The sequence below is a fragment of the Grammomys surdaster genome, unplaced genomic scaffold, assembly GCF_004785775.1.
Source record: "Grammomys surdaster isolate TR1022 unplaced genomic scaffold, NIH_TR_1.0 126178, whole genome shotgun sequence".
Taxonomy (NCBI): Eukaryota; Metazoa; Chordata; class Mammalia; order Rodentia; family Muridae; genus Grammomys; species Grammomys surdaster.
The window spans coordinates 8,643,380-8,656,355 of NW_021620984.1; the positions used below are offsets into that span (position 1 = coordinate 8,643,380).

Genomic DNA, 12,976 nt, shown 5'->3' on the forward strand with positions numbered 1-12,976 from the left:
GTGTGACATGGTCATCCTGGCTGGTGTGTTAATGGTTGCGTTCTGTAGTCACTTTGGGAAAGTGGATTTTCTCTCCTTCAGTTTCTTACTCTTTAGCCTTACTGAGGCTGATTTCCAACTACTTACAGGCCTATTTAAAGCTACAAACTGCAGCTGCTTGAGAACTCTTGAGGTCCCCAGAGCTAACAAACCGTCATTGGCGTGGATTCGCAGCTCATTTTTTATATAATGAAAGCCAAATACGTTTGTCAGAATTTATTTATCATAGTGATTTAATTAGATCTCGATATCTCTCTCTCTCTCCCTCCTTCCCTCCCTCCCTCCCTCCCTCCCTCCCTCCCTCCCTCCCTCCCTCTCTCTCTCTCTCTCTCTCACACACACACACACACACACACACACACTCATAAGTTTTTATGGAAACATAAACAAACCTTCCTGGAAATTCTTCTACCTCTGCTGGTTTTCAAACTCAGTAGCCCAATTAAAATAACAACAGTGCTGCTTTGAAAGAGATCAGTGAGATGGAGGTGGGGGGGAGAGGGGCGGATCAAGACTGCCTCAAAAATAAATTTGCAAATTTTTCTATAAACGGAACCTTTTGTTGTCCCTAAACTGGACCATAGCTACATGGCTTAGGTTTCTATTTTTGCTTCAGAAAAAAATATTTTTTTAAAAAATATGCAATTAGTTAGCATTTCATAATCTCTCTAATTAAGGCTGCAATGGAACATAAATACACTTTAATGTGTATTTTTCTCCACCTGTGGGCTCTGTGATTTTAGAACAGCCGCATGGCCACAGCTGCATATGACATAACAAAGTTCAACAGAACACACCTTTTCACACATCTGGAAAGCTGTTAAACAGAGCATGCTAGCAATGCTGTCACCCTAAACAGCTACTTTGTAACAAGAATGTTACAAATGGAGTGTAGTTTTGTCAACTAATTCTTTCATTGTTGGCACACTTAAAAAAAAAAAAACAGAAACATTATTGGAAAGTGTTCTTAAATTTTTCCAATTAAGTGAAGTTTTTCCGGACTCTTGTTTTTCACCTAGTCTGTCTGTGGAAGGGACTTCTGAAGAACACCTTCCTGGCTAGACTGCTTGAGAGACTGCGAGTGAGTGGTGAAGTCCAAAGGGTGTGTTTTCATCTATGAAGAACCAAGACTTTTGGTGCAGAAAACACCAGTTCCATACCAGATCCTGCTCGCAGAGAGTCATCTTTGGTCAGCATGTCTTTTACCATGTGAGCAGAGCTTGGGCAGAAAGCTGAGGTGTACGAGGCAAGGACTATGGCTGTGGCTTCTGGAGATCTCTTTTTGACTCAGCATAGGCAGGAGTCAGTCGGAAGTGAAGTGCCCTCTTGATTCTATTTATCTGAGTAACTACCTTGAACTGGGCCATACAAAGACAAAAGAGACTCTTAAAGACAATGGGTGATACTTTCGGGTTGATTTAATGTATGTGTCAGAAAGGAGAGGAAATTTGGGTGGAACATTTGAAAAGGCACATTCTTGCTGTGGTGGAAATTGTATTGTGCATTTGAATAGTAGTGAGTGCTTTAATACTGCTATTTTCCAAAAGACAGTTTAAAGCATGTGTTGTAATTTTGGAATTATAATACTAAAGTATACCTTAAACATACTTTTGAAGCATTCAAAGAAGTGGAAAAACAAAGTGGTGGTTACCAGTTATACAACCAGCAGAGGAAAAGGAGGAGTCAGTAAAACATTGGAAGATTTTTTTCAGTGCATAAATTGTTTTCTGTTCTCTTCTGTTATTTCTTGATATTTTAAATTTATTTGTATAAGTGTTTTGCTTACATGTTTGTATCTGTATGCTGGTACCCATGGAGGCTAGGAGAGGGTATTGGATTCTCTGGAACTAGAGTTACAGGAGGTTGTGAGTCACCATGTGGATGCTGGGAATTGAACATAGGTCCTCAGGAAGAGGAGTTAGTTCTCTTAACCACTGAGCCATCTCTCCAGCCCTTCCGTTTTCCTTTCAACCTTAGTGTCTGATCTCATTGATAAACAGAACAATGTGATCTCTTGTACTGGAGACCCCTGGTGCTATTCGATCCCCTTCACTTAGAAAGCCCTACTGTCCTCAGTGTCTATGTGGTACATATATTGCCCATCTTGTGGGTCAAGGTTAGTCTAGAATTTAGAAGATAAGAAGAATACTTACGGTTCTCCCCCACCTTGAATGTTTTCATGAGAGAACACAGGACGCTGTGGCTGAAACGAAATGATTTTCAATGTCATCAGTGTTTGAACTGGTATCATTAAAAAGGTAATTTGAGTAATAGCATGGTATGTTTTTTCTTGACATTTAATATTTCCTGTTGTAAAAAACCAAGAGGAAGAAAAAAAATCCAACAAATAAAGGGTTTCTGTATGCTTAGTAATTCAAGTATTTTGAAGGGTGCTTTAAATCAAAATACCCAAGGTTCAAACTTTTGAACACAATCTGGTCTCTTCAAGCTTTGGAAGAATGCTGACGTTTAGTCCCATTGATTTTTCCAAGGTCAGGAATATGGCAAGAGCAAGAACAAAATCCACAGAGGCGGGGAAGCTGGACACCATTCACTCTCATTCTCCAGCATGTTTTCAGACAAGCAGAAGGAAGCCACGTCTAGCCAGAACCACATTCGCGCTGAGCCTTTCCTTCACAGATGACATTGCCACGCACGGTACAGATGAAAATATTAATAGCCAGACATATCCCATGCTGGATTCGAGTTTAAATTCTCTGCTCTCAACCAGGTGAGGGCCGGGGCAGGAAAACACATGCAGTTTTCCAAAGGGAACACAGAGAACTTTAAGAAGAATGCAAACGGACAAGATCCAGGTAACATATAATGCTTTACCTTAGAAGAGAAATATTGGTAGGAATCCCCAGTGCACTGAACTCTCAAAAGAGTTTCCTTTCTTTTAAAACTAAGCATCAAGACCAGTATCTGTAATAGATACTTATAATATTGGAAATGACGAGCCTTAGCATGCTGTATAGCCACACAAATACTTCAGAGAATGAAATTTAGCATGTTTGTTGAATATGGAAGCACAGTGTAATTTACATCAGTCATCGATATGCTACATTTTAGGGAAAGAGATACAATCGAGTCATTCACATTTCATATGTTTTCTGTTAAATGACAGCTACCTGCTGAGATAAAAAAATGCAGAGCCTAGAATCTGATAATAATGGAATTAGTAGTTAGGGCCATATCAGGACCAGTGCTTGAATACACATCATTATTAATTGATTGTAATAAGTTAGACCGATTTCCCTGAGACTGTCCATAGAAACCTCTGGTCCAAGGGGTTGCAGTCAGTGTGAAGCTGTGAACAGACCCCTTTCTAAACTCAACTATCATTTCCCAACCCACACTGTTTGCTGAGTGCAAACGAAGTATTCTCACTGTCTTAAGCCTGTTAATTGGGAGCATTTTAAAGCAGTATTTCTGTAATTTTTTCAACACCTATGCATGGAATACACAAATTTAAAACTGAAGAATGGATAGGAATTACCAGCCCCATGGATGCTTTACTCATACAAAACAGTACGTAAACTTATAAAATATTATTAAATATAAAATATTGAAAGCATAAATTAGATTATTTTTAAGGATAATGAAGAGCAAGCTGTGTATAGTGGTGCATTCCTTTAATCCCAGCACTTGGAGGTAGAGGCAGATCTTAGTGAGTTCAAAAAAATTATAACAAAACATCCTCTAGATGTTTCTGAGACTTTTAATTCAAGAAATCATTAATTAGTGTAATACATGGAGAAATGAGTGTAAAACACCTGTTATGTGCATGTCACATTTCCGGTTCTTCTCTAATTCCTTTTTTAATTAACAACTCAGTCAACCTGTTAGTGAACGTAAACCGATGCACATTCGAAGGTGACAGTCCGTTATTTAGTATTGTCACTAGAATCTTACTTGTTCAGTACATTTGATCCTCCAGCCTCCTAAATTATTTAAAGAAATTGTCTCTTTGACCGTTAGGAAAGCTGGGCCATAGCTCTATGTGTGAAGCTCACGTAATTCCTGGGTGTGTAAGCCAGCAATTTCCTGTCTTTTAATCATCTTTCAAAATATGTCTTTCCCCTTGCCTCATGTCCTCCAAAACTAGCTCTTCCTCTTTCTTCCCGTTTCTTCCCAAATCATCAATCTTCCCCATAGAATTAACGTTCCCAGGCTATAATACGATACTACCTTTTATGATGAAGGATTTGCGTTATCTCATTCTATTGCGACTTTTGTAACATTTCCAAATGTTTCTTTGATAGGAATCTTCCTCAGATGAGCTGATAACTACTGGTCTGTCCCTAAGGAAAGTTCTGCAACCCCAGCATTAGAGTTAATACAGCTTACGGGTCCTTGGCTGGGAGAGGGATCGTAGTGTTGACAGTAACTTATGGATGTGCATTTGTTTCTGTGTGGGGCACTGTCTGCTATGGACCTTGGATACGCAGCTTAGATACCTCATCCTAAAATCTGTGAGACAAGATAGAGAGCCTATGGAGCCCATAAAGGAAGAGATAATTCACCTCATGGTTTCTTTTGCCATGTACAGATTCCTCTCCTCAATCTTACACGCTGCATAGTCAGAAAGTCAGCTAATCATGATGTATCTTTAGTCACGTGAAAACTGCTGAGGTAATAGTTCAACCTCAGTGCGTGTTAGTTAAACCTTCCCCTAAATCTAAAGACATTGGATCATTTACTAGATAGTTTGTCCTTTACTAAATGACAAAAAGAGATGGGAGGACAATTTTGATTGGCCCTTCATTGAACCACATATTAGGACGGACTAGATGGGCTAATTTGGTTAAACTCAGCATCTGCTGTTTGCATTTCCTGTGGGTAATTCAAGCAAAGAGCTTCCAAATGCAATCTCTACTACCGTGTGCAACCCATCGCCACCTAGTGGTGAACAGTGGTAATAACATGTTAAAATTGTTTTTGCCTTTTGTTAACAGGGATTAAATTCTTTCAGCCTAGATTGATTTTGAAAGGATATTCTGCAGCGTACAAGGTAACTTGAAGTAGATAATGATCTGTTTTTATGACCGTGCTCTTCCTTTTCTGCAGTCTCAATTCTCGAGAAGAAATGACTTGTTAGCCTGCGCTGTTTAAGGTCTGTGTTGACTTCTCTTTTAACTGCTCAGGCATTTCTAGCATGCAGAATGAATGTCTCAGCGGTGCTGATGTTAATATACGCACTTCTACCATTTGGAGAGGCCTATGCAAACTGTGAGCTTACGAAAGTAGCTTTCAAGTTAACACCTTGCCATTACCATGCGAGACATTTTGAGCAAGAATTGTGCTACAGTTATATCCTCTTGGTGAGTTTTTAGAGTTCAAAAAAGATTTGAAAACCCAATGATGCAACATGCTAGTGTCATGGCACCCTAAATATTTATCTTCTGTCTTCTCAGTGTCACCATGGGGATTAATTGTATGAAAGCAATGGTTTCATAAAGAGATTTCCATAAGTACATATTATGTCCTTTGGGTTTTCCTTTTTAGAAAAAGAAATGGGTACAAAGGAGGCAGGTTTTAAACACATGGTATTATGCAAAGCCAGGATCAATCAATAAAGATTAAAGGATCAATTGTAAAAAAAAATTATGAAGCTTCTTTGAAGCTTCTCCTAGAATCTGGGATCAGTACACAACACACACTATTGCAGCTAGAAGTTTGAAAGCCAAGAATTTATTTATACTTCTCTCAAGGTATCCTAGGAGGCTTGGCTATAGGTTAGATGATTCTTTAAAAAGTATGTGCTGTTCCATTAAAAACTATTGTGGAAAAAAGTCTTTGCAAGCACTACAAGTAGCTCTTGGGTTCCCAAGTTATTCTTTCTTAGCAAATGCTAGCTGTAGTGCTTATCGGCCAGAAACAGCGGGCTGTGACTCTGCTGACTAACAATACCACTTGCTGGCCTCTTTTCCCTCTTAGGTTAGGAACATGAAACACAAATCAAAATACATGAGAATCTTCTGGACCTCAAACATTTAAGTAATATACAAACTTATAAAATGGAAATACGGACAAGGGGGGAAAAAAACCTCAGGATGACTTAAAGCATGCCATGTTACTAACCCATGGATTGAGAGTTATGAGTTTCATTAACTTACTCTCTGTCTCTCTGTCTGTCTCTGTCCTCTCTCTTCTCCCCTCCTGCAAGCTCTTGTGTTAGCTCTGGAAGGCTGTTCAGTAGAGATTTAATCTCTGCAAACTGACATCCCTTCTTCCCTATGGCAGTATGAGTCTGCTTCAGCAATAAAAGCAGGTCTGTCTATGCAAATCAAAAGGCACAAATGCCTTACATATGACACACTACTTGCACTTACGAAATAGAAAGGGAACACTAAAAATTAAGCCCCAAGACCTTGAAATGCAGAGCTGTGTGGCAGGCCAGCCAAAGCTAAATCAGGGACCATTAACTTAGATATGGTGAAAGGAACCCTGGGGTCTGTACAGATGCAAACTCCCACATTCCTTGGCTGTGGTCCCCAGAACTCAGGGTGCCATTTAGAATCTGTCCAAGTTCTGCAGATGTTACAGAAGTGCATAGTTAAAGGAGAAGCGACTGGCTTCAAAAGGAGGGAACTGGGTGCACACAGACCCCCAGAGAGCAGCATCACAGGGAACAACATGGAGAGGACGCAGATGTATCTCCTGAGCAACGGAACAGTTTGAAATGGCTCACAGTTTAAAATAAATCCATAGAAACCATAAGGCACTAGGGTTAACATCACCGGAAGCAGGCAAGCTCGGTATGTATGGCTGGCCACAGTTTAGTTCTCTGCCCTAAAAATAGTGACTGGGAACCAGCAATTGAATATGGTAGGAAGAGAGGTGTAGGAAACAATGCACACTGCGCTCTTATTTGTGTAATGAAGTGTTTGAGGTGCCTTTTGGATTGGAGAAACTTTACACATACAACAGGGGAACTTGCGACCCATTCAGATCTGATTTCCTAGCTTCTCAACCACCGGTCATTTCATCTCAGGGGACTCCTCAGCCCCACTTTACTGCCTGATCACAGCAAAATCACTTAAGGAGGAGCCAGGGTGGCCAGGATGACTGCAGCAGGTAGGGGATGTCCGACCCTACCCTGTGGGAACCGCTGACAGGTGAGCCGCAGGACCTCTTAGACATCACTGGGCTCCGAGGCGGCTTACCCAGGACAGATGTCTTGCTTTTTAAGTCAGCCTAGAAAAGCCATAAGAAGTGGGTTAGTTCTTGTCTTCATTCCATGGCCTTTGGGAGGAACCTTCTTGATTTCTGGTTTTCCACGCGTGCACACACAGCATGCCATGCTTAAATACTAGCTGAACAGGGAGGGTGAACAGGGCACGCAGCTTCTCTGTCTGCCCTGTACAGCTTTTATCCTTCTGGGATCAGCTGCTCCTATGGTAGGGGGATCCACAGTGAAGAATAAGTGTGGGAAGCGAAGCTGGCAGGAGAAAGTGTTTGGATGTGACTTGTGTGGCTAAGAGTATTACCTCCTTCCTAGGAGAAGGCTTAAGAACTGCATCCAAAGCACTCCTTAACCTGCCTGGTTTCTCTGCGTTTAATCAAGTGGAAGGCAGTAATAAACAAGGTGAGACAAGAGAAAATTTGGCTTAATGCTTATCAAGCTTTGTAAAAAATGTTAGTATTTTTAGAGATAAATGTTCTAACAATGCTCCTAAGAAGAAAATGAATTTTTTTTTGGTAGGGGCCAGGTAGAGTGAGAGATAAAAAAATATAATCAAATATTGAGTATTGCCCGACTATGTACTGCCTGACGACAGCTTCTTTTGACATTCTTTCAAAGAAAGGTCTTCACTATGGCACTGGACAAGCAAATCTTGACATGAGTTTGCCTTATTTTTGCTTTCTGTGGCAGCCAGTTAGCAATGCAGGACCTGGAATTTGACTAGAATTAAGAGAACATCAGTAAGACTAACGTTTAAGTTAAAGATTGTAGCTCTAAATTTAACTTTTGAGTTAAATTTCATGATCATGACAGGTTATGCTCTCTAGTCTCTCGGGATGATACACACATGTCATGCACGTCCAAGGCTTATGGAAGAGGATATCAGATGTTCTCCACTATCTAGTCCTGGTTTTGACCCCACTCAAGCACAGGGTCACTGAAGGTAGACCACTGTTCTTAACCTTCCTTGTACTTAGCTGTGTGTGCTCATGTGACATTTTCTGAAAGAGGAAACAACAAGTTTTGAGATTGTCCAGGTCTGATGTCCATAGAACTACCATGCTAGCATGGGATGGTCTCTCTCTCTCTCACTTTCTCTTCTTCCCTCCCTCCCTCTTCCTCTCCCTCATTCATGTGAATTAAAGAATTGTTGATATGGGTTAACACAAATGTTACTATAATGAACAGTATACATAAGTATACTCTTCGATGACTATTAAAACATTATTTTTCTCTTGTGTCAGTGCTTTTTTTCCTTGTAATGCATATGAGATCTCGAACTGAATCATTTTGTTTTTATATTTACAAACATAGACATCTTCTTCTTATGGGTTTCTTATTCTTCTTGTGAGTATAAAATGGACTTTACATGGTTTAGAAAACACAATGGGGGAATTAATGTTCCCAACATGAGGTAAAATACAAGAGACAAAAGTTCGTTTTCCTGAAGTTAGTAATTTCATATACTTATTAAAACAGTCTTTTCAAATATAGTTATTGTGAATACTTCACTCTCCCTTATTATTTTTGACACATTGATCACAAAAGACTACATGAAATGTTCTTGGCTCTCGTGGTAGAGATAAAACGTTTTACATTTTAGCTTTTCCCTTATTTACTATAATGATGAATTCAACATCTGTTGGAGAAGTAAGAGTCTAGGGAAGTGGTTCTCAACCTGTGGGTCACGGCCCCCCAGGCAACCCTCTATCTCCAAAAGATATCTATATTATGATTCATAACAGTAGCAAAATTACAGTTATGAAGTAGCAAGGAAGATAATTTTATGATTAGACGTCACCACAACATGAAGAACTGTAGTAAAGAGTCATAGCATTAGGAAGGTTGAGGGCTGTTGATCTAGAGGTACTTTCTCAAGTACTGATTAAGCATCAGAGCTGATGAATGTTACAGGAGGCAAGGAGTAAGTATGTTTGCTTTGGAAGTCAAATCACAGACAGCATGCTAAAAGGCACCTCTTAGCTTTGATTAGACACGATCCAAGCGTTGTAGTTCTTAAAAGTTCTAAATTATCTCTTGCTAGCTAAGATGAAAACTCAAAGAACAGAGAAAAATTGGTCCTTTAGAGCAGGTTATCCTTTCTTCCCAAGGTCTCTTTTCAGATGTAGAGCAGTATCACAGATAGGCTCTGTTGTCTGATGGTGGTGGGGATTTGTGGATGGGCGCTCACCGCTATGGAAACGCGGTTGTGTTAGAACCTTAACTCCTTCTTGATCTACAGAGGTTCTTGGTTCACTTTCAAAAGATGAAAATTGGGGCTGAATTTTTATTTGAAGTCTGAAGAGAAAGGTTTTGAGACTGCGCTCGCTCGCTCTGGAATCAAAACATTTCTGTGATAGAGAGATTTCGTGTTGGATTGTTAATATTGCTTTCTGATTTCATCTTGAATTATCAATATTGCCTTCTAAGACCAATTATTAATTTATAAGAAAGTGAGAATCCTAGGGAAAGAGTTAAGTACCAGCTGGGCTGCTGAGCTTCAAGTATCAGAGATGGATGCTCCACAGTCAACACCAAAGTGTGTCCTATGAGAGAGTGGGGCTCTAGACAAGTAAATCCGAGGACCACTCTGGTCTTGGGCATTGTGAACCTGCCAATGGATGAAATGATGGAAGGCATCATGTCTACTGAGGAATGTACTAAACTTAGCCTTTGAATGTGATAGCTCCCAGGCTGACTCAAAGCTTAAAACAATCTAATGGTCACCTCGGATTATGAGGCAAGTTTTCATTTGTTTCCCTTCTCAATATGGGTACGGTTGCTATGCAGTTTTGACTCTTAAATTGTGGGGTGGAGGCCATGCTGATGATGTTAAGAGTTAGCAGTCACGGTTTCCATAACTTTTTAGATCTTGTAAGATGGCATGAATCCAGACGCACACACCTACTGAACATCACGGAGAGACATGCTATAAGTTGAACCACACTCAAGATGCAATTACCTTTGATTTTGGTGAATGTATCTCCTGTTGATAAGGGTATTTGGGGAGGAGAGGAGGTGAGGAGGGCCGGGTAGGCTGTAAACGCTCACAGGCCAGGTCAGAGACAGAGGCCAGAGGAGAAGGAAATGGAGGGGAAGGGAACAGACAGCTGGGGAAAGGCGTAGCAGTTCGATCTCCCGAGGCAAATGAAGGTGGCTTAAATGTTGAGGAAAGACAAGATGTGATTATGCTTGTGTCCAAATGAAGGGACATAATCTTAAGAGTACCTTCCACATCTAATAACTTTAAAGTTGTAGAATATCTGGGGAAAAGTGATATTTATGGTGGTTTTTTTTTTGTTTTTTTGCTTTGAAAGCACTTTAAATTTTGATTTCAAAATCTCAATGGGAATGATTTGGGGAATGTAGGTGGTTGTTAATGTCTGTGTTCTACTAGTCTGTCTGTGAGGGCATTTTTTTCCCTCTTCAACATGAAGGCAGTAAGGTACCTAAAACTCTGCAATGACACTTAATTTGCTTGTAAGGTAGGCTAACATAAGGTAAATAGTCACATAGCTAGGGGAGTTGGGACTTCTTGAAGCATAGAACCTTGCTAACCTTAGAAGGATAGATGCTATGCCTAAGATCCTTTCAGAAACAAGTAGATAGCACATCCTATAAGTAAAACCTGTTCTAATGTCCAATTACACCTTCCAGATGGTACTATTGAAGGGAAAAAAAAATCCGATGTTTAAATGAGATACTTAGCTGCACGCTTGGTTTATTATACTGAATTTTCTGTGTCACTAAGCTGCAAGTTTCTTTTCTATAAAGTCATGGCTAGTTATTTAGAGATAGAAGAATCATGGAAGGAAATGACATGCAATATCACCATGACTTAGTATGCTACCAACTTTTACTTTTTGATTTAACGGTTTCATAATTTATAGATAATCATACTTGCTCTTGAATTTAGATAATTTGCATTTGAGAGAGCAACTAGTTTACTTTTAAAGAGAGAAATTCGTGAACTTATGGTTCAGGCCACTCCCTTCCTATATTGATGGAAACTACTGGCTAAGGTCCCAGACTCCAAGCAGCTGTGACCTCAAGGGAACAACTCTCCCAGGAGAGTCAAACGGGGGTGGGAGAACTATTTTATTTTTGACACTTTACTTTATTTACTTCGTTGTTCTGTTCTGCAGACTGCCATCACATCAAGGGGGATTGTTTGTTCATCTTGGAATTAGACAAGCCTGTTTATCTATCTATTTCTTCATCACTAAAGCGAAGTTAACCATGTTTCCTAGGCTCTCTGGGTTTTGAAAATTAGAGATGTTGGGTTCTGAGAACGGGGTCTGACACTATGAGCTAATGATTAGTTATCATTATTAACATTAAAATATCAAAAGGACAAGTAAACTTAAGTATATAAAAGTTGGAGTTGTAGTGACAAAGGGATAATGGGAGATTGGGGTATTCCCATCATTGTAATAAACTATGTTGTGCTTGCCTAGCCTTCTACCCCAGAATTTCCAATACATATACTCCTCATAAAGAAGCTTACTATGACAGGGTCAGATGTAGGTATTTACTAATATTATTAACTCTTCTGTATAACTGATTAGTCCCCAGTAACTAGGCAAAATTAGATACCTCATTACTGGTTTTGGCTGCATTGCTGTCTTCCTTGGGGCTCCTAGGATATGTGGGAATGCCTAGTGAATATGTTAAGCAGTCTGGATTCTCATCCTCCTCTTCTTCCTCCTTGATGTACAGTTGTGGTGTCATCTCTGTACTGCTGGGGTCATACCACATGACATCTTGTTCTTGAGATCCTGGCAGCCATCTTTGGTATGAAAGCCCCTCATAGCTGTCCTCATCTTCCTCTCCAATGACAGGAAGAGTTACAGGCAAGGCACCCACGTTGGTACATGCAGAGGCCACAAATTTATCACCTAGGGCTTCAAGGATCTTGGTAGGGTCTGAAAAACCCCTTCTCTTTTTATTCAAATCTATGAATTTGCTTTGAGTGTCCTTCGTGTGATCTCTGGGCCTCGTGTTGGCAGTCTGGGCCTCGGTTGAAGTGGTACTTGAGTGGGGAGAAGGTGATAGGCAGGGAGGGGATTCGTCTGGTACAGAGGCTGGAGGCAGCGAGAGAGGAAGAGGAGAGGGCTCCTCCTTAATTTCAAGGATGACCTGGTTTAGGATGTTCGGTTTGTCCTGGTCAGATGGTAAGGCTAAAGCATTAAACTTCTCTAATTCAATCAGGAAGTTGTCGAGGAAAGATGATGGTGTTGGAGCCAATGAGTTTGCTGGTGGACACCCTTCTGTCAGGGATAGACATGCTTGGGCAGTTCCCTGGATGGCTCTTTTCTCTGGGCCAGGCATAGCATTGTACATGGGAAGACAGGTGTGTTCACTGGAAGCCAACTTATAAATGATCAGGAGTTATGAAGTAAAACAGACAAAGAAAATAATAACACATGAAAATGCGATGGCAGAGGTGCGGTGATGAATAAAATTTTAGGCTGTAGCACAGACATAGATAGAAGACAGTTGGAAAATTTCTAGATGGGGAGAAGTTATTCAAAATTTAAACCCATAAAACCATTTAGGCTAACTGTAAACCTTATGCGAGCAACCAAATGCTCTCAGTTCTGGAAGATACCAGCATCCAAAGGGAAGATAGAGAGAGCTTCATGGACATCATGAGGGCAGGCAATGAAGTCCTAAAAGGCTTGCTATTAATCCACTTCTCTGAGGCTGTGTGGACTCTTGTCTATATTTCAAGTATATCTGGGGATA

General features: G+C 40.3%; 1 protein-coding gene across 11 annotated transcripts in view; it reads right to left on the minus strand.

The window, feature by feature from the left end:
- Sorbs2 (sorbin and SH3 domain containing 2) overlaps nt 1-12,976 on the minus strand; it is a 308,074-nt gene that overhangs the window by 5,847 nt on the left and 289,251 nt on the right. For all 11 annotated transcript variants that reach the window (XM_028757677.1, XM_028757680.1, XM_028757681.1 and 8 more), the window contains one exon: nt 2,193-2,242. In XM_028757677.1, the coding sequence (XP_028613510.1) occupies nt 2,193-2,242 (50 nt within the window). The remainder of the gene's footprint in view (nt 1-2,192; nt 2,243-12,976) is intronic.